Genomic DNA, 27,529 nt, shown 5'->3' with positions numbered 1-27,529 from the left:
CACAGGTTTGAATCCCACTGCCAATAGGAGACTTCTGTGGGTACCTGAGCAAGGTCATTGATGATCAGCAGCTTCCTGGGTGCTGCGCTGCTCATGTTATCAAAATTACCTCCAGATCAGGGTTAAATTCAGGAAAAACTGCCCAAACAGAATCTTTTTCATTGAATTGCCTGCCATCATTCTCATGGATCATTGTGGTAGAAATAGCTTGGCGTCCAATAGGGCTGGGCGATGTGGCCCAAAAATTTCTATATTCTTTGTCAAAATTGTGAAATCTGATATAACAATTATTTTGGGTTGAAGTCACTTAAAAAATTTCCCTCGTACACCAGCCCCGCCCACTCCTCATCTGCGTTTGGATTTTGGAGTTGGACTCAGTCTGGGTAGGAGCCCATAGACGGGGATTTCACTCAGTCGTGAAACGGCCGAGCCAATCAGCGTTGCTGCTTTTTGTTTTCAAATTTTTTGGGCGAATTCCGACAGCTAAACCGGAAGTGACACCATCACTGAGCGTAGCGGAGATTACGGACATTAACCATCGTCTGAAAACTGCAATAAGTAACGTTAGAGCCAAAATACCAAGTATTACAACAATCAAGCAAGAGCAAGAGTCTGCGCCTGGTGAGTATCTAACAGAAAAAGTCAATTTTGCGTGTCTTTGCGTGTAGGGAAGCTAGAGCTAATGAGCTAAAGCTAACCCTTAGAGAAGCGGACGCATTTTGATGACGTATTTGTTTTGAAGTGCTGATTGGCTGAAGTGCGCTGTCAGTCAAAGGAGTAACTGACACCCCCTGCAAGAAGTTACAATGGGCTCCTATCCAGACTAAGTTTAACTCCAAATCCAAATGTGGATGAGGAGTGGGCGTGTCTGGTTTACGAGGCTACTAAAAAACTGCAACACAAGCACTTTTGTTAACCACCAGCTGCACAAAATAAATGCAAATTCTCCAGAAAAAAAAGTGAAAAAAGTGGCATGCAAAAAAAAAAAAGCAAATGTTTTTGCATAGTTTAACCTAGCTGAGTTAAACTCACAAATATTCTAAAATTCTCTCAAATCGTGGATCAGTTAAAAATCAAATGTCAACCACAATAAAATTATTTTAACCACTACAGCTTGATCTCAAGTATTTTCCCAAGTCTGGTGGCATAATCAAATGATTGTGAGATCCACAGTTAATCTGAGGTAGAGAAAAGCAAAATCTCTGCAACAAGTGAAAGAAAGAGCCAAACTCAAACAAAAAGGTTTCAGTCCAAAACCACACACATAACCCAATGTGTGCACACGTGCATGGAATCAGCAGCTGGTACTGATGCATGCAAAAAAACAAACAATAGTTTACTAACATTGTTTAGTAACAACAGTAAATACAGAAACAAAACAAAACAAACAAAAAACACGTGCACCTCAAGGCTGGGTGTGAAGTCCTAACTTTTGTAGCCATACAGCAGCTCTGGGTTGGTTTCCAAAATCACACAGATAAATTAATGTTTGCACACTTCTGCATGAAATCAGCTGCACATCGTGAACACAGACAACTGTGTGCAAAACACAGAAAAGTCACAGCAGAAAACAGAAAACAGCTGCACCTCAAGGCTGGGTGCATGAACACAACCAAACATGAGGAGAATAAAATAAGCGAGTCCTACTTTTTGGAGTCATGTTGCAGCTCTGAATCTCTCTCCTGCTGGTCCTTTATTCCGGGCTGTCTGAAGGTTCTCAGTTCTCCTGTTTCCAAGCAGATATCCAGAACATCTCATGATGTTCAGTTTTATTTCTCCTCTTATCTCCGGAGTTGTATTCTGATCCAGTCGGCCCCTGAACACACCAGAGGAAAATTAATGCTTCATATTTGCAAAAAGAATAAAATATAAAATAAAAATTATTGCACTCTACAAACATTAATGATTCTATTAGTGGAATAAATGGAATAATAATACAATAAGTTTGTCAATTGGAGCTATTTTCAGTATTCCTCTTCATTTTTTCATCAGCTTACCTGGTCGTTCAAGAAACTCGTTTCAGACAAAAACTTCCACTTTAGTTTAAATAGAAATCACATCTAATGAATGTTAGTCTTCTGCCTTCACTTTTCTTTAATAAATTTCAGCTTTTTTCTGTAATGACAGTTTGTAATGCTGGAGTCCTGGGTGTATTGATCTAAGGAAACTAGTCCCCAACAAGTAACATGTTGTTACAGGATCGATTCTAGTGATTAAATCAAGTCTTACAATCAAGATAATTATTTTGAAGAGACATGATTCTTTTTCTATTAAAGAAGAAACACACTACATCATGTAGCAGCAGGCCGTTTTCCGGTTGCTTGGTGGAACTACTTCTTCTTCCGCCTGCAGCTGTGAAGGTGTGCTCAGGCTGATTAACTACAGGTGTGCCTCATTAACGAACATGGTGCATTCAGGGGAAACTGGGAAAAGAGAAAACTCGACATTTCTGAAGTTTGGAGAAAAAAATCTGACATCTCTCAATAGAATATAATTTTTCAAAGATTCCACGACCTAGTCGTCTGAGGACAAAATCCTCCACAGAAAAGCATTATGCATTATTTTTGTTTTGTTAAATATCGCACAGTGAGAGGAGCAGCTCTCTAATGTACTGTGTATTGTAAATAAAGTTGTTTTCTCTCTTTTTAATGTAACATCGTCAAAAGCTGTTAAACCTCACGGCTCTCAGTTCCATCCTGCTGGGATTTGTCGCCACACTGAACCCACTTTCAAAAAGCCAAACACTCTGCAGGATTCCTGCTGGCGCTGCAGAGTGGAGTGTTTACATGAACTATCACCCTTCAACACCACTAGGTTCTACCGAAGACCCAGTGAGCCGCAGTTTTCAGATGTATAACTGTACTTACTGTCTTCTAATGCTCATAAAAACAACACAATGAGCACTATAGGACTGTTTAATGTGTTGCTGGAGTGTGACCACATATCAGTGTGTGAAGCCACTGAAGAACCTCAGGAACCAAAGAGAATACAGTAAAAACACCTTTTTCCAAACCTACATTGAACCAAATCTATCAGCACTGAGCAGTGAGAAGAGTGACAGCGCCCTCTGGTGTTGATCAGCAGTATCTTCAACTCGACCCAGCATCCTAACCCTGTCAATAATCAATAGATCAGAGGAGACACAGCAGTTCCAGAAAGGACTGGTATTAAGTTCATGACTTGTTTTCACCCTTTCTGCTTCAGACTCTTTATACGTCTGTCTTTCCATCTTCTTTCTGTTTTGTTTACCTTGGGTCTTGGTGGCTTCCAGACCAAACCAGAGAGATTCAGTTCAATTTCATTTGAAACCTGCAGAGCCAGAGTCAGACTCGTTAGACTATGTAACACTTTCCTGGGTGGAAAGAACAGTTTCCTCACTTCTAGACCTGGATCCATCAAAGATACGTTCATCATGGAGTTCAGACTTTGCTTTTGTGCCTTTGGTGATGAAATGACTGACTTTTTTGGTTAAAAAAAAATCATTTCCACAGTTTTTGCTATAGTAATTAGATGACTAAAGGAAACAAAAGACAGAAATTTACTTTTATTTCTTAGCGTGTTAAAAAAAAAAAAAATGCATTCCAATAGGGTTAAGGTTATAGAAGAGGAAATAAACACTTTCCTCCCAGGAACAGAGAAAAGTTTAAATTTTGTTTGGTAGTGTAATCTCAACCCAGTAACACCAAGTAGACCTCAAACTGGAAGAAACCAAATCAGCTGCTGAACCACATCAGCTAAAGCGTCCTGGCTCCTGAGTTTCCTTCAGAGAAAACTCATTTCAGCTGTTTGAGCTAAGATTCATGACTGTAGAAGACAGAGGAGATGTAGATGGACTGGTACCCCCACCTCACCCACTCCACCCCCTCCCTCAGTAACGGTGTCCATGTGCAGGTGAAGGAGCTGGAGCTGGAGCTGGACTCGGAGCAGAAGCGCCACGCCGAGACGGTGAAGACGCTCCGGAAGAACGAGCGGCGCCTGAAGGAGCTGCTGTTCCAGTCGGAGGAGGACCAGAAGAACCAGCAGAGGATGCAGGAGCTGGTGGAGAGGCTGCAGAACAAGATGAAGGCCTACAAGAGACAAGTGGAGGAGGCCGTACGTCTGCCGCGCCTTCTCCACGCCGCTCCCGTCCGCCTCGCAAACGGCTCAAATCTCTTCTCTCTGCAGGAAGAACAGGCCAACATGAACCTGGCCAAATACAGGAAGACCGTCCACGAGCTGGACGACGCCGAGGAGCGAGCAGACATCGCCGAGTCGGCGCTGACCAAGATCAGGACCAAGAACAGAGGCAGCTTTGGGAAGGGATACTCTTCTGTAAGTACCCTGAGACGGGGACGGAGACCCACAGAAACAACCAAAACAAAAGATTTTTAGGGGGTTTTATCAAACAAAACTGAAAGGAATTGATCATACTTGTTGATTTTGAAAGTGAGCGTCTTGTGGTGGCTCCGTCAGGGTTACAGCACGCCGTTCCCCGGCCTGGTGCGGTCGCCCAGCTCCGCCGGCTCCGAGGGCCGAGGAGAGAAGATCCTCAACGACGACAACGAGTCCGTCAGCTCCCTCATCCCGGCGTACCTCAACTCCCTCAAGAAGCTCATGATCGAGTAGCAGGCCGGACCCCGGCTCTGCGGTGGACGCCACCAGAACATCCAGGTCGCCGCGGCGACAAATGTTTGAGCGTTCTGCACGTTCCTATTGAATTTTATACTCTGGTCACTTTTATACCCATTTATGTGTAAAAAAATGTAACATGCTGCAAGAGATTCACACAGTAAAAAGAATCATTCAGTTCTTCCACATGGACCAGGTCATGATGATCTTTGGAATAAAATCAGCTGAAATTGTTCAAACACAGCATTACTAATCCTACGACTCTAAAACAACCTACTGATTAAAACTGGCGAACCAAAACTGTTTCCTCTGAAATTTTGCGCCATAATGTCGAAATGTCTTCATGCTCTCGGCTCATGCTAACTCTCAGCTGTGTTTCTTTTGTATCAAGGATGCTAAACCACCGTATCTTAGCACTTCCATTCTTATTAATGAGGCTGAATGATATCAGAAACATAATATTGTGAAAGCAACATGATTGGCAAAAAATACAAGTATCCGATGTTAACGTCTTTCTGGTTTGACGCATTTTTATCCATCATTAAGCTATTTAATAAGAAAAAAGAGATTCTAAATAGTTAGCTTGAGGGCAATAGTTTAACCTTTTAACCAGTTTCGACCAGTAACAATTCGCCTTTGAACCATTTCCAGTCCATTGTCAAAATGTGCTGATTTTAGGGAATAAAGACTTTTTTCATTTGTTTCCATCTTTTTGTTTTTTGTGTCACTTTGGTGTCAGAAAAAAAAAAAACCTGAAATATAAAACGACTGAGGATGCACGTTTCCGTTTTATTACAGAAAGATGGCCGCCATTCGCTGTGAACGTACAAAACGCCCCCTGGTGGTAAAGCGAGACGTTGCGCAGGCGGTTAGACAAGACACTGAAATCCACCTGAAACCTTTCAAAAGCCACAGGTTCAACAGCTTCATCACATCTCGTGTATTTACATCTGGATCGAGCCGCCATCAGCGACGTAAAGCACAACAGATTCTACTTAGAGCACTTTTCATACCAACAACTTACAGGAAGTTCAATTTAAAAAAAAAAAAAAAAAAAATCATGGCAGTATAAAGTGCAACAGGCTGATTTTAAAGTCTTATTAGGAATGCGGCAAAACAATTGAGAAAAACAAAAGTGGTGCTTCTGATCATTTTTTGCTCTTTTAAACATCAGAAATTGAGCGATTGCTAAAGCCCGCCCTCCTCCTTGTCAATCATTTCACGTAAGATCCTGAATTTTCTTCACATTTAAAAAAAAAAAAAAAAAAAACTGTCAACGTGTTAAAAAACCTGAAACATTTTAAAGCGGCATCTTCATAAAGTCTAAGAAACATTCGGAAATTTTAGTATTAACCACATTCAAAACCAACAAACCGCTGGTCCTGATACGGTTGTTGTTAGCTCTCGCTAACAAGATGCTACGTAGCTATGTAGCTATGTAGCTTTGTAGCATATGTCTGCTCACAGAAGCAACATATTATTTCCTTCAGGTATGAACTGTTTGTAAAGTTCTGGTAAAACACAACAACTGCTTTGTTTTCTCCTGGTAACTTGTGGCTAGCAGTGCTACATCAGCTAAGGGGGAGGGGCTTAGCAACCGGTCAACGTCGGCGCGTTCACTAGCATTGAAGTACTCAGAAACACAGTAATGGAGCGAAACTCTCAGGCCTGGACGCCTTCAGCTCGGCGGCGTCTGTTAAAATCGTTGCAGTTCTGTAGAGTTAGCATAACACTGCTGGCGCGACACAAAGCTAGTCGACATTTTTAGGCGTGTTCCTCGTTTAGCGTCGCTGCTTCTCGACCACCTGAGTGTCCTTCAGTGAAGAGTCCCGGTTCTCTTCCACCAAGCACCACCTTCATCCTGTAGGGTTCTCACCGGACTCCGGTCGTGACCCAGAGAGCTAGAAAGTGATCGTCCCTCAGTCTGCGAGGAGCCACGTGTGTGTGAGTGTGTGTGCGTGTGTGTATGTGTGGGAATGTGTGTGTTTTGGTCGGTAGTTTGTGAGTCCATCACAGACTTTATCTCCCGTCCACCTCGTCCTTCCAGAGGTCAGATCTCGATGTCCACCGGCCGGACCTCGCCGGTCTTGTTCTCACGCACCCACAGCTCCCGGTCCTTGGCCGGGTCCACACACTGCAGCAGCTGGTCCACCGGCTCCATCGTCTGGAGGGAAGGGGGAACTGCGGTTAGCTTTGACGTGGACGGCCGGACCGGGTGGACCGAGGTGGTACTCACGCTTTGGTTGAACATGTCCGTCTCGTGCCGCAGGGTGGTGTACTGGCACAGGTGCTGCCGGATCATCTCCACCCGCTCCACCTCCAGCCGCTCCAGCTCCTGCCGAGAACCAGAGGATACAGTGTTTTTTTTTTCACTTGAAAATGTGGAGCAAACAGATCCCGAGACTCTTTAAATCCAGGTTTTCCTCACCAGGCTGGTAGTGACCATCTCCTCAAACCATTTGGACTGGGACTGGTTATAAAGGTCCACACAGCGCATCAGCTCGTCTCCTGGAAGGAACAAGAAACTCGGGTTTCCAACATGTGGTGCATAAACCATCCAGCAGATGGCGCCACAGCCTAAAGCTTCCCTGTGGCTTGTTTGTTCCGCCTCCCTCCACTGATGTGATTATTCCAGAGCAGCAGATGATGCGGTTTGATAGCAGATTTCATTAGGATAACGTGAGCGATGATGAAAGGAAAAGCTGGGATCTGTCCTTTCATTAAAGTTACAGCCTGCATCCTGCTGACAACTAAACAAACACTAATCATGTGTCGGATTAAATCAGGGGGGGAAATGATGCTGATCTTCCTCCGAGCTTAATATCTGCACAATGTTCTTCTATGAAATGATCTGAACGGCTCCTGAGCAGAGGACAGGGGCTCAGACGGATCAATGAAGTGACTTTTAACGTCAATACAGCCGTGGAATTAAAACAGGAAGGTATGGAGACCGTGGGTTTGACGTGTTTCAGACTTTCACAAACTGTCAGGATGACTGACGAACAGCGTGTGTGTGCCGAGCGATAATGAGACGCTGTTGTGAGCAGACAGATGCCCTGCTCCGCTTGTTTTGGCATCAGTCTGGCAGCCAGACGCCACCAGCACCTCTGTTACATAAGAATGTGTGTGTGTATATAAAAACAACCCTTTTTTTTTGTCCTTGTGATCATTCCACACATTCACAGTTTCACTGTTTTGGCTGCTTCTTTTTTTTTTAATTCACACCTGAGTTCATGTGGAGGATAAACACAGCACAAACTTCTGGATTCAGCTTGTTGGAGGATAAAAAGTGGTGAATAAGCTTTGTGGCTTCGTAATGTAAAGGCCTGCAGATATTTGTAAATCAAGTCCGATAAAGTTTGAAAACCGTGTCCCCTCCACTCGTCTCCAGGAGTGTTTTCTTTTCCAGCAGTGAAATTCCTCCTGTGCAGCTCTGATCCCTCTGATAGGCGACACCACGAAGTGGGAAGTCTATTTAAAGCGCGCAGATTCTTAATGTAAGTGTGAGTGTGTGTCGGGGGGCGGCCCCCGCCCTCGCCGTCGCCACCCCCCTGTCGTCCCGGTGTGAAAGCGGGGAGAGCCTCGTCCCTGCGCTCCCGTCGTCTGGACTTCTAAAAGAAAACACTGTCTGGCCGGCGGTGCTGATAAAGCTCGTGAGTCACGTTAAACAGAAAAAAAACAAAACAAAAAAAGACAAGCACAGCGTCTCGGTTCATGACTCGATCTCGATGATGGCTTTAGTGGAGGCTGAAGCATCATGGGAGGAGGATTCAGACTTAATGAGAGCCGGATTAACCATTTACAGACAGCGGGGCGAGGAAAAAGAGGCAGGAGACAAATTTAGACACTGAACAGAGATCAGTGTGGATTTAGACAGAAACACGAACAAACGTGAACGTGGCTCTTTAGTCCCAATGTAGCGGCTCCATGAAGCTTTGGAGGGTTTGAACATTCTAGAAATTGTAGGATTGGTCGAATATAAGACTCTAGAGGGAGGAAAATGCTGAACAAGTGAGTCAAACACATTCTGATTCAAGGTTCCTCATTCAGCTCAGTTTCCTCTTGAGTGAATCAGACAATATTTCCATAATAAACCTTTTAATTTAAACCTTGACATTTTTCTTTGTTGCGGTTCAGAGTATAAGTGATGAAAATGTCTAACCAAGCAATAACTGTGGAAAATGGAAACAGACCAAACATAATGCTATTTTAATGAAAAAACTTAAGACGTAAAATACAGTGAAATGTCCAAAACACTTTGATCGCAATACAGCAGCGAGCTTTCCCCTCAGTGTTCTGTTGTATCTGCTACCATTTCGAAATTTGCTTGAAAAAAAAAAAAAAACAATCAGTTTTCAATTTGCTCGGTGCTTTGGTGGGCCAAATTGGAGCTTCTTGCGCTCTGAATACTGACCCACGGGCCTCATGTTTGAAACCCCTGGTTTAAAAGAATCTTTAAATTAATTTCACAAAGTAAAATCAAAAAGATCTTTTTAAGAAAAATGGACTGTTGCTGCTAATTAACTGATTCGAACGTGAGCAAAGCGAAAACACATTTTTTTCCTGCTTCTGTCTCAACAAAACTGCTTACAAACACACACAAACACACACAGCACAAAGAAATCAGGCGTCGCTCTCGCCTACCTAAAACAACAAACACCTGAGCGAATCCGCGACCCCGGAACGACCCCGGCGTTGCACTCTGACCCCCCGGCGCTCTGACCTGCTTGGGTGGATTTCCGGCGGGCCTTCTTGATGTCCTCCTCGATCTTGTTGCTGAGTTTGATCTCCAGCTGCTGCGTCTTGACCTCCAGCTCCTTCTGCCGGTCGGACAGGGCTTTCCGGGCCTGCGGGACGACGGCGGGGGGGTCAGAGGTCGGGATGGAAACACGACGCCACGGTCCGGAGCAGCGTGCGCCTACCTTCTCCACGGCGGCGTAGCGGACCACCAGCTGCTTGCGGAGGTCGGCGATGTGGTGGTCGAACCTCTTCATGTCCTTCTTGAAGTTCTCGCGGAAGGTGAGGAAAGGCTTCTCCACTTCGCTCTGGAGCTGCAAGAACAAAACGAGTCAGGAATTTAAACAAGGAACCGTTTTTTTATTCAAAACTAACCAGAAGCAGTTTAGCACCTCAACTCTTGCATTGTGGAGACGAGCGTCTGCTCGTCTCCACAATGCAAGAGTTCAGGCACTAAACTGAGTTTTTGGTTTCTTGAATTTTTATGTACGGCGGTCTGCTGCTCGGCCCCAGCTGTCGCTGATGAATGGGATCCGCAGCTCCTTCCTGAAAAGTCGCCGTTCAAAGTTCATTTCCAGCCCTCTCCTCTCCGCCGAGGAGCTGGACGAGTGCCGCACATCTGCGCATCTCTGGAGGATAACATCACCGACTCCATTTCCCATTTCCTCTCGCCAGTGCAGCTGGAGTCCCGGGCCCTGTCTTCTGGTCTGTCCTCGTGCCCCCCCACCTCCCCTCGTCTCGATCAGCACCGACTTGTTTCTGGAAGTTTCTAACTGAAGTTGGACTGTGATGGTCACTGGCTTTTTCTGTTTAGGCCCTCAGGGTCATCAGGAAGCTCTTCACGGCACATAATCGCATTTAGACGCTGTCTGTCGGTCTTATGAGTCGATAACCGTGAAGTTGAACCACATGCCAAAGAATTTCCTCAGCATTTAACAGACTTGCAGTTCCGTCCCGCTGATGGTTTCCACCTCAGTTCGGACCGATCGAGTTTTCTCTTGGGTTTCCAAGTTTGAACTGCTCTCATCACTGTCATTTTGCTTCCTGAGCGTTTGTCTGTTGCACCACTCTGACCTGGTTATTCAATTGCTCAGTGATCTTCATTACAGGTTCATAAAGACCTGAGAACCCAGGAACTGTTTAGCAAACACCTGGATCCAGTCTGTGAAGGTTTTTGGTTCCCCTCCAGGTCTCAACCTAACAGAGTCAGACCGCTTTGATGGTGCTGTTGAGGATCTTCAGTTGAAGTTTCTGGATTTCGGTATCAGTCTTACCAAAAGAAGAGCAAACAGAACTTGACCAATTCTTGCCGGCACAAAGGCGCCGTAAAGGAACTAGATCACTCGAACACTCCTGAGCCCAGCGGAATGTAGCTGGTGGCGTTTATTTTTTGGTGATATTGGAGAACAGTTTGGGTTTACTTGACGCGATGTTGACTGAGAATGGATTACAACACTCCCATCTAGTGGCCAAAGGTGGCATTGTAAATCAGCTAAAAGGTGATCTATGGTCAAACTAAGTTTCGCAATTAAGTGAATTCAAGTACTTTTTATGAAGCCATACGCCTGTAAGGTTTCTGAGTTTTGTTTTGTCTAGTTTGTGTCTCTTATACTGCTTATTCAAATTATACGTATCATTTATAGCTCATCTTTTCAATTACATTTTTACTCCTCAATCTCTTGTTTCTTGCTTGTTTGCCACTATGTAAGTTTGAGCATTTTGAAACCATGTTGAGCACATTGTGCTATGTTTTTGTATTAAAGGTGTAATACAACATTTTCTCGAAAAGACGAAGCCCCACGTCTGTTACTCACTTTTTGAACAACGCACATGCGCCAGACCATCCGCCCGGCTCTCCTGCTTCTCCCAGAAAACGCGGAAGTGTACGAGCGCGATCTCCTCTTCTCCGGCGTGCACGGCTCTGTACAGTTTCTGCGATCCGCCTCGCTCATAAATAAAGCTTTTTTTTTCCCGAAACAGCTACAGTTTCATTATGTCAGACTCGCCATTGGTAAGTACGAGCTCAGAAGCTCACCGGCTACATAAACACTCTGAATGCGCATGCGCAAAAGGGAGAAGCTGATTGGGCGCAAGCACGGATAACCGCCTTACGAAAGCAGCTCGTCAGAATGATTGACAAACAGACCCACCAATTATTTAGGTGATCCACCCGGAAATCAAAATGTTGTATTACACCTTTAAATATTCTTTATAAATGACGACTGACATAATCCTGGATTGTCTTGTATTTGTTCTCTTGTCCCAACCTCTTAAAAGTCATCATCAGTGAAGCTCTTTGAATTGTACCGACCGACAGGAAAGTTCCTTATGAAATAAGCTTGATCGACCAACATGAGTCATTTCCAGGTTCTTCTGAGTTTATTAACATGATGATGATGATGATGGTGTCAAATTACGAGTGTCTGATGTCTGTGGGGACAAATTGTCTTCCTAAATACTGAGCAGACACATTAATGAGTGTTCTGCTTGAGGTGTTTCAGGTGGATCCATTTATCACACAGATTTGGCTTCACATCTAATAATCTGCAAACCTGCAGTCTGACGAATTACCTTGGAGGAGAACTTTAGGTGAACCTCGGCTTCATCGGCCAGGCTCTTCTTCAGCTGGGCCCACGCCTCCCCAAGAGTCCTGGGAACAGATAAGAAAGGCCAGCGTTGAATACCTCACACCAGACAGGACCACACACACGAGGAGGAGGTGAGGTTTAGACGGAGCTCGGTGCAAAAGTTCACAAAGTGAAGAGGTAAACGGGGGGTCCACCGCCGGCTCCATACGACTCTGCTGCACGGCTTCAACACAGCTGGAGGGAAGCAACATCAGCAATCCAGAGATCTCAGATTAAGGGATGAACATTATGTAATAATCACACATGGCTCGTCTCTTTATTAGGCCAGGCAGGCGTTTTGTTTTGACTCTGAGAAAAGGGAGCGGAGCGGCGCAGATAGCTTCTTCATATTTCTGTGAAACAATGAGGCAGCGGGCGGGCAGCGGTCCCAGACACGAGGCTTTAGGTCCGGAGCTGACGGTCTTTACGGGTTAGCGGGTCGCTTCAAAGCGGCGCTCTGAATGGGAGACATGTGTGGAATTCCCTCTTGCTGACATCCAAAGCATTCCTGAGCGCTGTCCGAGGGAAATCGGGCACCTGCAACGCTGTCCGGACCGTCGGGAGCTCCTCAGAATCAAGAGATCCGTTTACAGCTTAGAACTCAAGATCATGTATAAGTATGAAAAGAACTCTAAACAAGTTTTACGGGGGAGTCGGGCTTTTTCTGTCCGTCTCTTCCGACTGTGTTCACTTTTCTCCACTGGATGATGCATTCTCAGTACCCTCACAAACCAAATCCATCCATCCAAGTCAAGACACACCCTGGACGGCTTCCCAATCTGTCACTACTAATAAATACAAGAAGAGACAAAATGTCAGGCTGAAACCAATTCTTTCAACTTTAACATCCCCCAACACATTCCTTCAGACAGCTTATATTCATAAAGAAAGAATCAAAGTTCTACGTCCTGGAATCCAGCTTGTTATTTGACACCAGCATCATCAGCTGTTTCTGAAGGAAGACGACTTTGCTGAAAGGAATGTGAATCTTGAAAAGATACTTGTGACCATCTTGCTGAAGTTGCCATGACTGAGATCTTTTCTCTGGTAGTAAGCATGTCTGTCACGCCAACAGCCTTAGCTGCAGGCTTCCACAAACAGCGGCTGCTGTCAGAGTCCATCTTCCTTTTCTTCGGCCCGACTGTTTGAATTCTTTGTGAAAAATGTTCCTCAACGACCTCCAAAAGAACCTCAAGCCTTTTGTCATTCCATACATCGGTTACTCAGCACAACAAATAAAGGAAACACACACATGCGTTCGTTTAGCAGCCGATACGGTTGATGTTTCACGCCGGCGCCGCGGTGGTTTGGTTGAAGCGGCTGCATGTGAGCAGGGGCCGCCACCGCCACCGTGGCTGAACAAAGACGAGAGCACCACCAACAGGAACTTCCTGTAAACACGCCGGCCTTCTGTTTATATTCTGGGTAACTCAGCAGAATGTGCCTTGTGTATCTTTGAGGTCTGACCGATCAACCAGAGGCATTTCCTTCGCCGTGGAGCCTCCTTCATGTGTCCTACATTGTTTTCGCAAACTCTAAACCCAGAATTGTTGGTATGTATGTTTACTTTGCAGCACACTTTTCATTCTTTTGTTTTCGGAGATATTTTGCGAAGGCGTTCGTCACCACAGGGCTCTTTTCCACCACTAATGGGCAAAACCGTCAATGAACGCTTCTGAAGCGCAGATGATCTAATGACTGGTAAGAACACAATGATCACACAGTACTTACTGGTAGCAGCTGGTAACCAGTAGGGTGGAGGAACTGGTGGTTTCATACATATTACAGCACACTTGTTACAGTTCAACTGATCTGATTTATTCTGATTGACTAAAGTGTGCATTCAGTTATCAGTTGATTACTAGACTTTTTTTATTGACTGATTACTTAATAGCAGCTCTTCAAAATATCAATTAAGTCATTAAAACGCGCCACTGGAGATATTTTATCTGCTGCAAGATGGTAAAAGAAAAAAAAAAAAAAAACAAAAACGGGAAACATTCTAAAAAGATTCTTCAGTCTGAGAAGTGATCAGGACGGCTCTCGGGAAACGAAAGTTTGAGAACTACAGAATTGGGAAGTGTTTGCATGACATTTTCAAGAGAAAACAAAAAATTTCACAGGTATGCTTGATGACGTTCAGAGCCACGCAACTTTTTGAAAATGCTCCTACTATGCATGCGCATAGATATAGTAAAAAGTTCTTCTACACAGCGTTTTCAAAAGTTCCAGGCTGACACAATCACACTATTTTGACAAGGAAATCCTTTCACAACTTGTACACTTTGACAGAAAACCACTTCTATTTCATGAGGAGCCTTCAGCCTTCACTTTTTTGCTTGATGACTCTCTTTTCTATCACTTCAGTCTGTTTGCTAAGTTTAATATCCAATTACTGCAACAATCCAAAAAAAGATCCGTCTTGTAACACGTGGTAAACTTGCATGGTTGGTGTAAATCTGTACATTTCGCTACTGGATTTTCCTTTTTGATTTCGTTTTGTCAAATTCCTTAACCATCCCGAGCATGTAGGATTCCACACATTCAGCGTTTAACGAGGCTCATAACAGAAGCCAGGCCTTGACTGAAAGCTCCTTCAGCGTCAGAATGAAGGGTGTTATTTACACTCGATGAATTACATCTGTCACGTGCGCGCCGTCTCGCAACTGAGAGGCAATCGTTTACCAACATAATGTTATATCTGAGGGAAAAAGTATGTACTTCATCCATCCAGCTGAGGCGGGGTAAGAGTCCAGTAACATATATAGAAATATGATTTTTTTTTTTTTTTTTAAAGTCGTCACGCGCCTCACGGCCACATCAGCCCCAAACAAATGGAAAATTCAGGAATAAATAGCCGGTTCTGGGCCGCAGCCAGTCGGATGTTAGAACCCAGCAACAAAACAGCGATTGTCCCGTCGGACAACGGTGCCGGCCTGGGGGAGAGCATAATGAAAGTATTGTGTTGCACTTTTGTGGGTGTGGGCAGAGCTGAGCCGGCCGGCATAATCTGGATTCTATATGGGGCAATTCCATCCCACTCTCCTCCGCCGAGCCGACACCAGGAGGAATCATCTTATACGCATGTTAAACAGTCCAGGGGAGGGAGAGAGCCCAATCCTCAGACACACGCCGTCATTTGTAGAACGTCTTTGTCTGGTATCGTTTTTCAAAGAGGGGAAGTGAGTCTCTGCAACCAGTGACTGGTTCTTCATCCAAGTGTGTGTTGTTGCAGAGTGACTTGACTTGTGTTGTTAGCGCTCTTAAGTTATGAAGAAATCCCAACCTTCCCACAGCGGTGTGATGGAAGAAGAGAATCACAAGACTCAACTTTTAAACTCTGACATTTTACTACAGAGCATCATTTCTCCTTGTGGACAGACGTCCAAGTCTTCTGCTCCCAAACCGGCCACGTCTCCTCTCTGCTTCCTGTTGCTTCCAGTGTTCCTGCGCTGACAAAGAGCTGCACTCAGCGTGAAATCCCCTCTGCTGTCACATATGAGAAGCTGCTAAACTTTATTATTTACCCCTGCAGGGCTTTCCCGGGACTCCACGTTTAACCCTGGACGGTCTTTATAATGTGAAATTTTATCGAATGTTAGGTCCAGTTAAAATGCAGACGGTTGGATCCAAAGTTTGCAGGAGTTATGTCACCATAGTAACAACCATGTTACCGCTCTGCTATGTGTTAACAAGCAGCTAAAAAAAACGACTGGAGTCTTTCTTTCTCTTGTCCCAACTTTCCTGATAAATAATCCCATTTTCCTTCATTTCCCCCCTGATTCCATCGTCCGTTAGTGAACATCACTCAGCTTCGCGGCTGTTTTTTTTCCCACTCTGACCCAAACCGTGACCTCGCTTGTGAAGAAATATACCCTCTGCAGAGCTATAAAGAAGTGTGTTATTATTATTATTACAAGATATACAGCTCCGAGAACACATCTTTTACATCCACAGCGGCTCCATAGTGGGAGACGAGGGGTTATTGATTCACACTCACCCTTCTTCCTGGCCGGCGAGCGGGATCTGTGAGAGCTTGGAGAGGTTCTTGGCGTACTCCTCCTCTATCTTTATCCTAAGAGGGAAGTAGAAGGTTTTGGATTACTGAACAGACCGCAATTTCTCAGGGCCCATCTTTGCTCGCCATTTTGGTCCACTCAAGTATCTACAGGAGATAATGACCGTAGTGTGTATGTTGTGTTATGTAAACAAGGCCTCGGTTTCTATGTGTGTGTCTCCCCTCCGTTGAGCAACACATCGATGCAGATGAATTAAAAAGAGGAAGCGGTTTGGTTTTCATGGTAACCCGAGGACCGGGTGTGAAAACCGTGACGGGCCGCTGGCAGATCGGAAAGCAGATACCTCTCTCGGATGAACTCTGCCATCTCTTTCTGCATCTGTTTCCCCTTCAGCTGTTTGTGCACCAGCACCTCGAAGCCTGTGATGCAGCCGTTGCCCTGGGGATCCTTCTTATCGTTCTGCGAGGGGAAAAAAAAACCACACACACACACAAATAGCGGGGCTTAGCAACAAACACGAGGACGTCACAGAAACACATCAAGCTCTCAAACTCAAACCTGAGCCAGGATTTTGAGGACGCCGTGCTGATGCAAACCTCCAGGTTCTAGGAGAGCTATGCTAGCTAGGACAGATGCTTATCACGTCTGTGGGAAACAGTAGATGCTGCTAGCATCGACAAGTTCAACGACTGGAATGAATTAAGCTGGAGTGCTGACTGCTCGCTCTGGGTACCACGAAGCTGACTTCATCCAACGCCGCCATTAGAGTGCGAGATATCGCTTTCCAGCTCTCTCTGCTGTGCTGTCACCGCCGTGCGGCGGCGATACGCTAGCCTCGCTGGCCACACCTGGTAGAGATTACGCCTGCGAGAGGCGGGAGATGTCCAAACAGAGCGGCGGAGTCCAGCTGGCTCGCCGCGCTCCCTACATGCAATGTTTCATCCCGCCGCGGCGCGTTGGATCTGACTGAAGCCAGCGCTGAGGCTCAGCGTGCGGCGCAGCCGGGACCAGATAAATATGGAGTCCCTGTGAAAGATGAGAAGGCCGCCGTGTTGTTTTTGTTCTCATGGACTTAACGGGGATGACGGTCATTCATTGATTTAGTGGGGACGGCAGCCTTTCTCTGTTCTTCTTGTTGAAACATTTTCCTCAATGAATTTTTAACCGACTCGATTAGGGACGGATTGGATTTCTCTGTAGTTGATCCAAACTGATGATGTGATAGCTTTCACTTTCCAAGTTTTGTCGTACCTGAACCAAAAGAATCAGCACATTCTGTGTGTTTTTTCCCCCCTTCTATTCAGCACTGGACAAAACTAACACCTGCACACGATGCGCCATAACTTCAGTGTTCACAGTATCACATCATCGACATACGCTATCGGTGCGCTATCCGCTTGTGATTGGATCCTGCTTGAATTGGTGGCAGACGGGTGTATACAGATGCTACGTGATAATATTTAGCTGTGAAATCTTCTGGGGAGAAAAGTCTGAATCGAAGTTGTTGAAAATTTTCACTTTCACTATCAGGTCCCATTTACTCGACATTTGAAAACAATGCCTCTTTTGCATTTTCACTTGAAATCGTCGAGTAAATTTTCGCCGGTTGCACAAAAAAGTGCCATGAAGGACTCTCCCCCCGCCCCCAACGTGTTCCAGGACTGCAGGATGAGCACACTCTGCTCTGGTGAGCCTGATAAACTCACAGCTTGGCGTTTGGGAAACTGATTTCCAGTTTCGAACAGCTTGGTAAATGTGGCGGCGAACTTACCCAGAAGTAATCGCAGTAGCTCCACTCGTCGGGTTTCAGCAGCTGCTGCTCGGACATGCAGGCGGGCAACGGGAACGTCACGCTGTTGATCTGTGGGGAGGGGGGGAAGGCGGTTTACAGACGGCTTGGCTTTGATGTCGCCGTACTGTACGCCGGCTCCGCGTGTCCACGGGCATCTCACACATTAAACTCAAGTTAGCCTCCACTCTGTTGCTTTGGCAACACTCGCGCCTCTGCAGCTATGAGCGCATAACGCGGTAAAGAAGACGCGTTGGTCCAGGTCTGTAAATCCACTTTGCCCTTGGGGGGGGGGGGATGTCGTCAATGCAACATTTGTTGTCTTTTTCTGGGATTCATCGCTCGGTACTTTAAAAGGAACATTCTCCTCTGCGGTCCAGAGCAATCAGACAAATGGATTCCCAGAGATTAGCTTTAATTATCTTTAATTCTCAGCAGCGGTGGCTGTAAGCCTTCCTGCTCCGAAACTTATTTCAGGTTATTGGACCAATGGAATGATCACACAGAGAGATGAATGCAAAAAAAGAAAAAAAGAAAAAAGAAAAAGAAAAGAAACAAAGACAAAAAACTTCGGCGGAATCAGGTATCCCTTCCTAAATAAAACAACTGGACAATCTGATTAAGAACAAAACCACAACTCTCTGTTCAGGAAGTAAAATAAGAATTCACGTTTTTGTCGTTCTCACAATGAGAGTCACACAGTTATATTTAAGGGAAACAGAAGGAGCTCTATCTTCTGTCACATTCATTCCCATTAACCTCAGGAGTCGATTTGCCTCCGGTGAGCCATTTAAAAAACTTCACAGCACCGGTCTGTAGTACTGAAGCTGATTCTAGCTCTGCTGATGACTTTTCCAGACCAAATACCTACATTGTAACAACAGAATCAAGAGAAAACGACCCTCAATTCAACCTGACCCTGGCTTAACGAAGCTTATAATTTGCATTTAGTGGCTTCCTGTGGAGTTTCAGATGTCGATCGGTCCAAACTGACCGACGTTTCCTCGAGATGGGGGCAAGCAAACTTCTAAACACCCTCAAATGAAGCTCCTCCAACCCTTTCCACAGTTGACAACCTCTTCTGCTGATAAAAACCCTTTCACTTCTGATCAACTGATCTGTTGACGCGACAAAGCTACGAAGACTCGAGGGGTCGTCTCGGCAGGCTTGGTTCAGTATTTCACTAATCCAATCTCCAGTCAGGAAAAAGGAAACAAGAAGTCCATATGAGAACTGAAAGGTTTACAGTAGTAACAGGAACTGGAAGGTTGTTGGTACTTTCTGTTACAAACTCAACACTTTTCCAAATTAATTTGAATTACTGTGGAGTTTAATGTTTCTGAAAATGTCTTTTCTGGGATTGAGGGGTTGGTGAGGGGGTCCAGTCTCACCGTGATGGTGGTCTCCTTGCTCTGTTTCCTGGTGGGGGACGTCGACCCGGGGCTCTGCTGAGGGGAGAAGAGTCACGTCAAAACCTCTGTCCTCCCTGGAGCCATGCTCAGCGAGCAACAAGCTAACAGACACAGTGGACGGAAGTAGCTGCTAATCAGGAACATTTCTGAAAAGGTTTTTTTTTTTTGTTAAAAATAGTTTGATTCTCAGCAAATTTAAAAACCATGCTAAACTTTCCTGAAATCTGCAAAGATTTTCTATTGATGCTTTGAAATCCTTTGCAGTGAAGCGAAGCCAGCACCAAGTAAATAACCAAAACCAAGCATTTAGCAACAAGTGATGGAGATTAAATTGGTTATAAAGGTAATTCTCAACATACTGCTAATACTTGATAAAAGTGCTAAAAGTGACGAAAAGTTTGATTCCCATTCTTTTTGAACACTTCTTTCAGGTGTTTCCTTTAATTTCACGTTGGGTTGATGCCAAGAAATGAAAACATCTGAAAGGTTTGAGGGCATGAAGACAGGAAAATCTACAGATTGATAAGCAGGATAATTGACTTTATTCCACTTTTTAGGAAGTTGTGCTTCGTTAATAACTTAATGACCTCCTCGTACGGGTCCAACTCGAATCATGCAGCTTTCCCGATCAGTTGTTAAAAAGACAGAACTAATCCGGCAGCGTTACCTGAGGCTCTGTGCTGCCTTTCTGAACCAGACTGTTGTGTGAGTGATCCCCATGGTGCAGGGGGCTGCCACCGGAGTGAAATCCGTTCACTGGGAGGAACAAGCCAGAAGGAAAAGGACATTTAAAGTCACAAGCTACGAGCTGTTAGCCTCAGTATGCTGCTCGCGAAAACCTGAGAACTGTCTCTGCAGGTAATCGAGGAAATTCTGAGCGAACACGTTACAGAGGATATAAAATGGAAACAATCCAGCTTCCAGCAGATTGTTCTCATGTTGCTGAAATGAGTTGGTGGCAGAAACATAATGGATGAACTCAGCTGGGTCAGACCACAGACAGAGGAGGCTCCAGACAAAGTTAGCTACAGGAAGTGTGTGTGTGTGTGTGTGTGTGTGTGTGGTGTGTGTGTCTGGGGGTGGGGCAGCTACCTGCTGGCAGCGAGTTCTTGTGACGGAAGGAGTTCTTGGGCGTCCCCGGCGCACTGCCCGGTCGCTCCCACGTCGTCTCTGCAACAAAGAATCACAGTGACGTGAGCGGAGCGGCGACGGCTTCCCTCTTTTCTCTTGTTTCGGTTTTGGCGGCGACGGACTTGTTTGTGGGCAACAATGAAACAGAAGAAGAAGAAGAAGTGATTCCATTCACCCAAGTGAGCATGTTGCAATCGGAAAATCACGTATCAAGCCACACAGCGGCAACTGGAACTGCATTCAGGCTTTAAAATAGAGAGTTACACAATGTCCTTATGAAGCAGAATCAGATAAAGTTTTAACGGCTCGCTGTAGTGAAGCTGCACAAAATGTCATGAAGTTATTGTGAAAGACTGATTTGATAAATGACCATGCAATTAACTGAAACAGTGTATAGTTGATTTCGTAATGCCAAAATGCACAATCATATGTCAGTGAAAAGACTATATGCTCTGCAAATATGAAAAAAAAAATACTATTAATTATTATTGATTAATTTTGTCCTACATACTTTATACAAAATGTTGCTTCTTGATCGCACAGTATGCTGAAAGTATCAATAGTTAACCTGCCAACTGTCATCAAAAAACCTTAACACTGAAATTGTTATATCACTGACTGAAAATTAAGCAATAAAACATGTTTTGGGCCATTCTTAAGAACCCAAACTGCATCTTTTATCAGCTTCCAGGAACATTTTTAATCAGGGATTTCCATAGAAGTACTGACACTGGTTCATCGTCTGTCCCCACTTCACCCGAGAACTTTCTGGAGATTTGAGGCTACAAAAAGTGTGAGTTGAGTCCATTCAGGTCGCGGCGCCGAGGCTCAATTAGGCTCCTGGCCTGGAGCGCCGGATCAAGAGGCGCACATGTAAAGAGCTCTCATCTCGTTCGGGACTTTGTGGACGGACTCTCTCGGCTCCTCTTAGCGGGAGGGACGACTGAGCCGAGCCCTTCGGCTGAAATGACACGCATGGAGGGGAAAACGCACAGCGGGGCTCGTAGAGGGCGGCTGCGACTCCGCGTTTGATGTCCGACAGCGAGACGGGGCCGGCGCTCGCCACAACCCAGTGTTAGCCGCTCGTAAACAAATCGATACTCGGAGGAAATCTGGGATATTAATGCAGAAAAATATTGGCGGATCCTTTTAGCTGGCGGGAAATGGCCTGTTGTTGTGATCCCGTGCTTTGCCTGAGGGACGAGCGCAATTTGTAACACACTTAATATGTGGATGATGTCAGATTGAACCTCAAGGGACGAGATGGGATAGAGTACAGTTCAACCTTCAGATACATTATTAGGAGGATTACAACAACATGACTGTTCATCGGGTTCAGTTTCTACTTTTGCTGACCGTTTGACAGATCGCCGGTTTCATCCTCATAGATACAAAAATTCTTAAAAAGACCTGAATCGATCCTTAAATTGCCTCCTCTCCCTCAAATGCGGATCAAAACCTGAGAAGTCAGCTCATTTCGCATCTGCCAAACAGCTCATCCGACTCTTTTCAGACTCATTCTGAGCCTTGACGATGGGAATTCGTGACATCAATGACGGCGCGGAGCATCCGATGACTCAGATCCACGAGGACGGGCTCTTTCACCGAGCACAAAAGAGCTAATTTCTTTTCACGTTCAGCCGAATTCTCCGCAAGCGTCACCTGGTTCACACTTTGAGTCTGAGACTGAACAGAGGCCGCGCTGTAACAGATGTCTCTGAATGGAAACACTTCATTCATACATTAAAAAAAAAAAAATGAAAAAAACGAAGACAAAAACAATCCCTCCAGCAGTTTATTGTCAGTGGCGCCAAGCGCGAGTGATGTGAGACGTCCTCGACTTGGTTCTGAAGGGAAGTGGTAGGAAAATTGGCCTAGTTATCTTTGACGCTGCTATATTTTATTCATCACACATATGACAGAGGTCCCCGACGCATCGCGTTCCTCCCGTCTCTGGTTTTTATCGGTCGAAGCAGCCCATTCACACTCCTCATCATCCCGAGACAGTAGGTGTGTTTGCTCTTACTGACAGGAGATGCAGAAACCTTGAAAAGAAACTCTTTTTTTTTTTTTCCTGGATTCAATATGGATTTTTAACATTCATAATGACAGAATATGTTCTTTACCAGGCTCGTACGGAGCAGCAGAGTGAAACTTCTACACAAATATCGCTAAAAACGTTAACAGACATTCATGTGGACTCGAATATGCAACCTTGTGGTAGAGCGATATGTCACCCGAGGGGAGTGTGTACCTGCGGTGGGAGTGTTTGAGCCACAAGAGAAAGAAAACCTCGATCCCCTCACTGTCAACTCACTGCCGAGTTACCACGGCGACGCAGAAACAAAAACGCAGGAGAACACGCGGCGCACGGCGTCTAATCGGAGCTGAACTTTAGCGTAACGAGAGGGAAGTCCAGAGAAAAATAGCAGGCGCGCTATAAATACCGAGTGTTTGGAGAAAAATGTTATCAGATGGCTTTGTTTGGAAACAGCTGCTGTGGCGGGGGATTAGAAAGAACCGCAAACTGGCGGCACAGCGAGTGTGTGTGTGTGTGTGTGTGTGCGTGTGTGTCCGTGTGTCAGCACCAAGGGCTTTTTATGTCGTTACCACGCAGCCAAGATGCAGAAAATAAGTCCTGCAGGTTTCGTCGCAGCCCTCGGGGGCCCGTTCCACGACGCCGCCGTCCTCGCAGGATACGAGATGCTGCTGAAGTGCGCAAAAAAGTTATGAAAAATTAATCTTCCTCCCTCTCGGGAAACATTCCTCGACTCTGTGTTCCTCTAACTTTTCTCATTTCTCTGTTTCCGCCACACAAAGACATTAGTGTTGAATTCTCGAAGGCACGACAGAAAAGACTCGACACGGACGGAGACGACAGCGAGAGTCTGGCTTGTTTCGGGATTTTCTGGCAGGCGCGTTCAAAAACCTCTTTATGAACTAGAAGAGAAAAGCTGGAGGAAGAGGAGAAGGGATTCCTCAGGTCTCGTGCCTGGGTGGAGCCCTCAGATAATTTTAGCTCTCCCTCGTGGCCACGGCTTGACCACCGCCGCCGCCGCCGCCGTCACAGGCGTATACGATGCGGACAGCCGTGAAGAGGAGCCGGCTTCGCTCTTAAGCGACTGCTAGGCCACAGCATCCGTCAAATGAAGGACCGGCGAGCGAGGAGTCTCCGGATGGGAGTAATTTAGGTCACTTTTCACACCTGGGATGAGCTTCGTTTTGCTTCCATCCACGCCCCGTTTTTACAGAAGATCCCAGAGTGGAAGCAGAAGCATAAACTCATGTAGTCTGAGAGGTAGGCCCGGGTTTTCGGGAAAACTTGTCACTGAGGAGAAGTTCAAGTCAGGAAAGTGCCAAAATTAGATACATTAGATATTCACACGGATAAACACGAAGCCTCCAGTCTGTACGCCTCTTCATTTCATCCGTATCACTGTATAGACTGAATGCTGCTCTTGTGCTACCTCCTATTGTAGCTATTGTTGATGTATCTTTATAAAAAAAACCCTCCCTCTGACCAAACACACACAGAAAGGCCGTAATGTTTACACCGCTTGAAGCTCATATCCTATTTCATGCGTACGTCGCAGATAAATGAGCACTTCATCGTGATGCGGAGCACAGACGGTCATTTCAGATCAGGCCTGGTCTGAATGAGCCGTCTGTCAACACGAGCAGGAAGGACAAATAATCAACACCAGGCGGTAATTCGCAGGATAACAGAGATTTTATGAAGACTTGGAAGAGAAACGCTCCGTAGGACAAACACAGATAGAGGGGAATATGAGACTTCACGACGGCGGCCGCTGTCTTCATACTGATGAGACTGAAGTAGTGAAAATGGGAAAATAATGAGGATCCAAACCGATCTAAATGAACCAACTGCCCTGAACTCAGACGTTCTAAGTGTAAAATTCCACAGAGAAGCATAAGAGATGGCGACACTTGTGCTGATTTCTGAACTATTTAAGTCATTTAAGATACAAAAAATGGTAAAACGGAGATTTCTTTGAGGTCCACCTCAGATTCCTGACCCCCCATCCTGGTTTCCAGAGTCAGTGGGTTGAAGCCGCACGAGGAGGGATGACAAGATAATACGTTTCTGACGTTGTGGGTGTTTGTGATTTAAGCAGCTGTCTCTGGAGATTATGTGCGACTGAAGCTGACAGAAATAAGTCATAATAGACTTTTAAGTGTTGGCGTGGTTTGAGCTGTTTGATGGGAAGTAAAATCTTTCTCTTCTGCGAGGAAGATGAGTGACAGACGTCAAAAACACCTCCATGAAACGGGCCAGGCTGGTTTTTTTTCTTTTTTAATCTCTCCCTCCTTGATACCACAAAAAGAAGCCACAGCAAACTAACACCTCATTTACACCTTCCAGTTAACACTCCTGAATCTGCCGGCAATATTCCCAGAGCTCACAGGACGACCTGCAAACACATTCACACAGTCTGAAGCAGAAGGACTGCTCAGAGTATTTCTGGAGACTATCTTTTTTTTTTTCTTCTTCCTTCTTCTTCCCCCCCCCCCCTCTGTGGCAACGATTGTTTTCAAAGCCACAGATTTTACACTGGTTAGTTTTGTTGATTGCAAACAATCCCATTCTGCATGCCGAGCATTCCAGCAAACATCTAAAGTACACATCGGAACGGTCCACCTCCACTACTGTAAGCCACAGTCCAGCAGGAGGGGGGGGGGGGGGGGGCAGCAGGACACTGGAGTCATGCCGACTTGTTTGCTTTAACAGGATCCAGTTTTCCATTCTTCTAAACCGGGGGTGTTGGAAACTGGTCTTTATGATACCGCTGTCCAATAAGGGGATTCTGATATAGAAACATGTTCGTGCACGAGGCCGGCGCCTCGGACACTGGCGAGCTGTGTTAGAAAGACCACTTTCTTTATTACATCGTCAAGTCAGAGGCACGGGAGGCTTAGAAACACCTGATATTAGTATCATCAGTCAGGTTTTACAGCGAGTTCACTCAGGGACAGTAAAAACAGGCTATGTCTGCAGAACAGGAGAGGCTATTAAGTTAACATGATTCTGCGAGTGTGTGTGCGTGTGTGTGTGTGTGTGTGTGTGTGTGTGCTTGGGGACACACTGAATGGTGATTGTGTGGACTGGAAGCAAGGCGCTGGCGGCAGCCTTCCAGGCCTGGATGTGCGCCGTCTCTCTGTGGTACCATCACTTCCACGGACGATGAGTTCAACATTTAACTCCGCGGCAGCCGCGGCGGGTCAGGAGGCGTCGTTAGCAAGACGGAACGCCGCTCTGCTGCCTGCTTCATTAGCAGTATTGCTTTATGGTCAATTCTTTACCCACTTACAAACAGAGCTGCCACCTCTTCAGGAAATCAGGTTCAGACTAATTTAAAATGTCCTTTAGAGGCCAGAGAAGAGGAGTTGGGATCGAAAGTTCACTGCAGCTGAGAAGTGACAGTTTTTCTGGGCTGATGTCAACGCATCCGCACAACCTTTTCTGATCTCTTACCGTTGTTTGTGGTGTTGACGTAGTATCGCCGCCCTTGTGGAGACATGTAGCATTTCCACTGAGGAGGCAGGGGGTCTCTGAGGTCCTCCACGGGAAGCTGACTCAGGGATGCTGTCCTCTGTCAAAAACAGAAACAAGAATAAACATCAACTGATCACCAAAAGGTGGGTGAGCAGCATCCCGGGCAATTCAGGCTCTGATAATTGGCCGTCATTTCTGAAGATAAACAGACGAGAGGCTGAAAACCCAGATCGGGCCGCCGCAGCCGAAACTCGCCCGGGCTCTATAAAGTTCAATGAGGTTCTCATTTCCTCAAGTATTTCACAACCGAAGAGCCATGACATCACGGGGAGAGCGGGCCGAGATGCCTGCGCCGCCACACGGGGAACAACAAACCCAGGCGCAGCTCCAGCGTCCACGTTCGCGCGCACAACATGCGGCTGCGGAGCGCCGGAGAGCAGGCAGGCAAACCGCTCACATCTGCTCCCCATTAGCAGCAAAACAAAAAGCGCTCCGGCCGCTGTAACACGTCGTGGAGATGCTGTGTCTCTGAGGCCTGGGAAAAGCAGGAGAGGTTCCAGCTCCAGTCGCAGCCACGGCTCTGGAACCGCGGGGTCAAAGAAGGTCTGGCATGATGAGGGTAGCTTAAGAGTATGATTACTGCACAAGATATGTCTTTAATGACCAAAACCAGGACAACATCTTAAAAACAATGTCCGTTTACACAGAAACAGTAGAAACTGAAAGCGATGCAGCTTTCCTGTAGGGCCACTAGTGGGTGCTGTTGTCACGCACGCGCTTGCAGAGAACAATACACTACAAACAACAATGGGGAGAGCAAAGACAGCAGTATGGACAGACGACCAAGTTGCTGTTTTGGGTGACTCAACTCTAAATCTACCAGAAGAATATCAACTGTGTGTTTGCATTTTCCACCATTTACACAGAGATGGAACATTTTCAAAACCTTGAATTTTCAAGTCGCTCCGAATGGCGTCGCCGAGCATGAAAATCCAAAACACGGTGAAAGTTTTGTGTGAAAGTGAAAACATAAAGGTAACAGGACCTAAATATGAACGCAAACATAAAAAAAATAAAGTAATTCTAAAGTTTACCAAAAGACATGCCTGCTGTGCATCAGGTCAGGTGTTGGTATGTGAAATAGCTTGAAAAGGAAGTGGTGTGGAAAGAGGAAACCAGTTATCAGTGACACCAACTAGGGTGCAGCAGGAATGTGTTCAGATCCAGGAAACAGGAATGCTACCCATTATCATTCAGAGCCTTGAAAGAATTCAATTGGGAATTCAACCATTTATTGGGTTTGAATGCTTGAGGTTAGGTGTAAACACCCTCATGAAGATCAAAATCACAGATATTTAACCATGTCTCTTCGAAATTAGACACCAAAATACCAAAAATGTTCAGTCGAACAGTTAAAACAACATTTCTAAATGGGTATTTCATGCCTCATAGTTGGTTTTAAAAGGTAATAAAGGTATGGAGTGGTGATTCCAGCATAAGCTGTCCCGGGAAATAAAAGCCACATCTCCTCAAAACATGAAGTCACCCCCTCTGACTGTCTCTCGCTGGAAGAGGCGAGGGGTTGAACCTCTAAGAGCTCCGATCCCTCAGACCCGCACTGTACCAAGCCCCCGTCAAAGCCGGGTGAGTTACGACGGCGTGTTAAACAACCGCATCTCGGCCCTGTTCTC

General features: G+C 45.7%; 2 protein-coding genes across 4 annotated transcripts in view; one reads left to right on the top strand and one right to left on the bottom strand.

The window, feature by feature from the left end:
• LOC115393563 (myosin-16) overlaps positions 1 to 5,313 on the top strand; it is a 46,087-nt gene extending 40,774 nt beyond the window's left edge. For both annotated transcript variants that reach the window (XM_030098607.1, XM_030098606.1), the window contains exons 21-23: positions 3,892 to 4,092; positions 4,165 to 4,311; positions 4,453 to 5,313. In XM_030098607.1, coding sequence (XP_029954467.1) covers positions 3,892 to 4,092; positions 4,165 to 4,311; positions 4,453 to 4,605 — 501 coding nt within the window. In that variant the 3' untranslated portion in view covers positions 4,606 to 5,313. The remainder of the gene's footprint in view (positions 1 to 3,891; positions 4,093 to 4,164; positions 4,312 to 4,452) is intronic.
• A 339-nt stretch (positions 5,314 to 5,652) lies between these two features.
• gas7b (growth arrest-specific 7b) overlaps positions 5,653 to 27,529 on the bottom strand; it is a 36,202-nt gene continuing 14,325 nt past the window's right edge. The window contains exons 2-14 of one of the 2 annotated variants that reach the window (XM_030098608.1): positions 25,818 to 25,935; positions 20,285 to 20,362; positions 19,860 to 19,948; positions 19,172 to 19,228; positions 17,763 to 17,852; positions 16,335 to 16,450; positions 15,973 to 16,047; positions 11,917 to 11,995; positions 9,531 to 9,659; positions 9,332 to 9,455; positions 7,037 to 7,116; positions 6,845 to 6,943; positions 5,653 to 6,772 (exon numbers count right to left, since the gene is read on the bottom strand). In XM_030098608.1, coding sequence (XP_029954468.1) covers positions 6,659 to 6,772; positions 6,845 to 6,943; positions 7,037 to 7,116; positions 9,332 to 9,455; positions 9,531 to 9,659; positions 11,917 to 11,995; positions 15,973 to 16,047; positions 16,335 to 16,450; positions 17,763 to 17,852; positions 19,172 to 19,228; positions 19,860 to 19,948; positions 20,285 to 20,362; positions 25,818 to 25,935 — 1,248 coding nt within the window. In that variant the 3' untranslated portion in view covers positions 5,653 to 6,658. The remainder of the gene's footprint in view (positions 6,773 to 6,844; positions 6,944 to 7,036; positions 7,117 to 9,331; positions 9,456 to 9,530; positions 9,660 to 11,916; positions 11,996 to 15,972; positions 16,048 to 16,334; positions 16,451 to 17,762; positions 17,853 to 19,171; positions 19,229 to 19,859; positions 19,949 to 20,284; positions 20,363 to 25,817; positions 25,936 to 27,529) is intronic. The other variant, XM_030098609.1, reaches the window with a different exon arrangement.

Source organism: Salarias fasciatus, chromosome 8 (genome assembly GCF_902148845.1).
Source record: "Salarias fasciatus chromosome 8, fSalaFa1.1, whole genome shotgun sequence".
In the NCBI taxonomy this organism is placed as follows: Eukaryota; Metazoa; Chordata; class Actinopteri; order Blenniiformes; family Blenniidae; genus Salarias; species Salarias fasciatus.
Note: the sequence above shows the minus strand (reverse complement) of the source record. Positions and strands in the feature narration are given on the sequence as shown.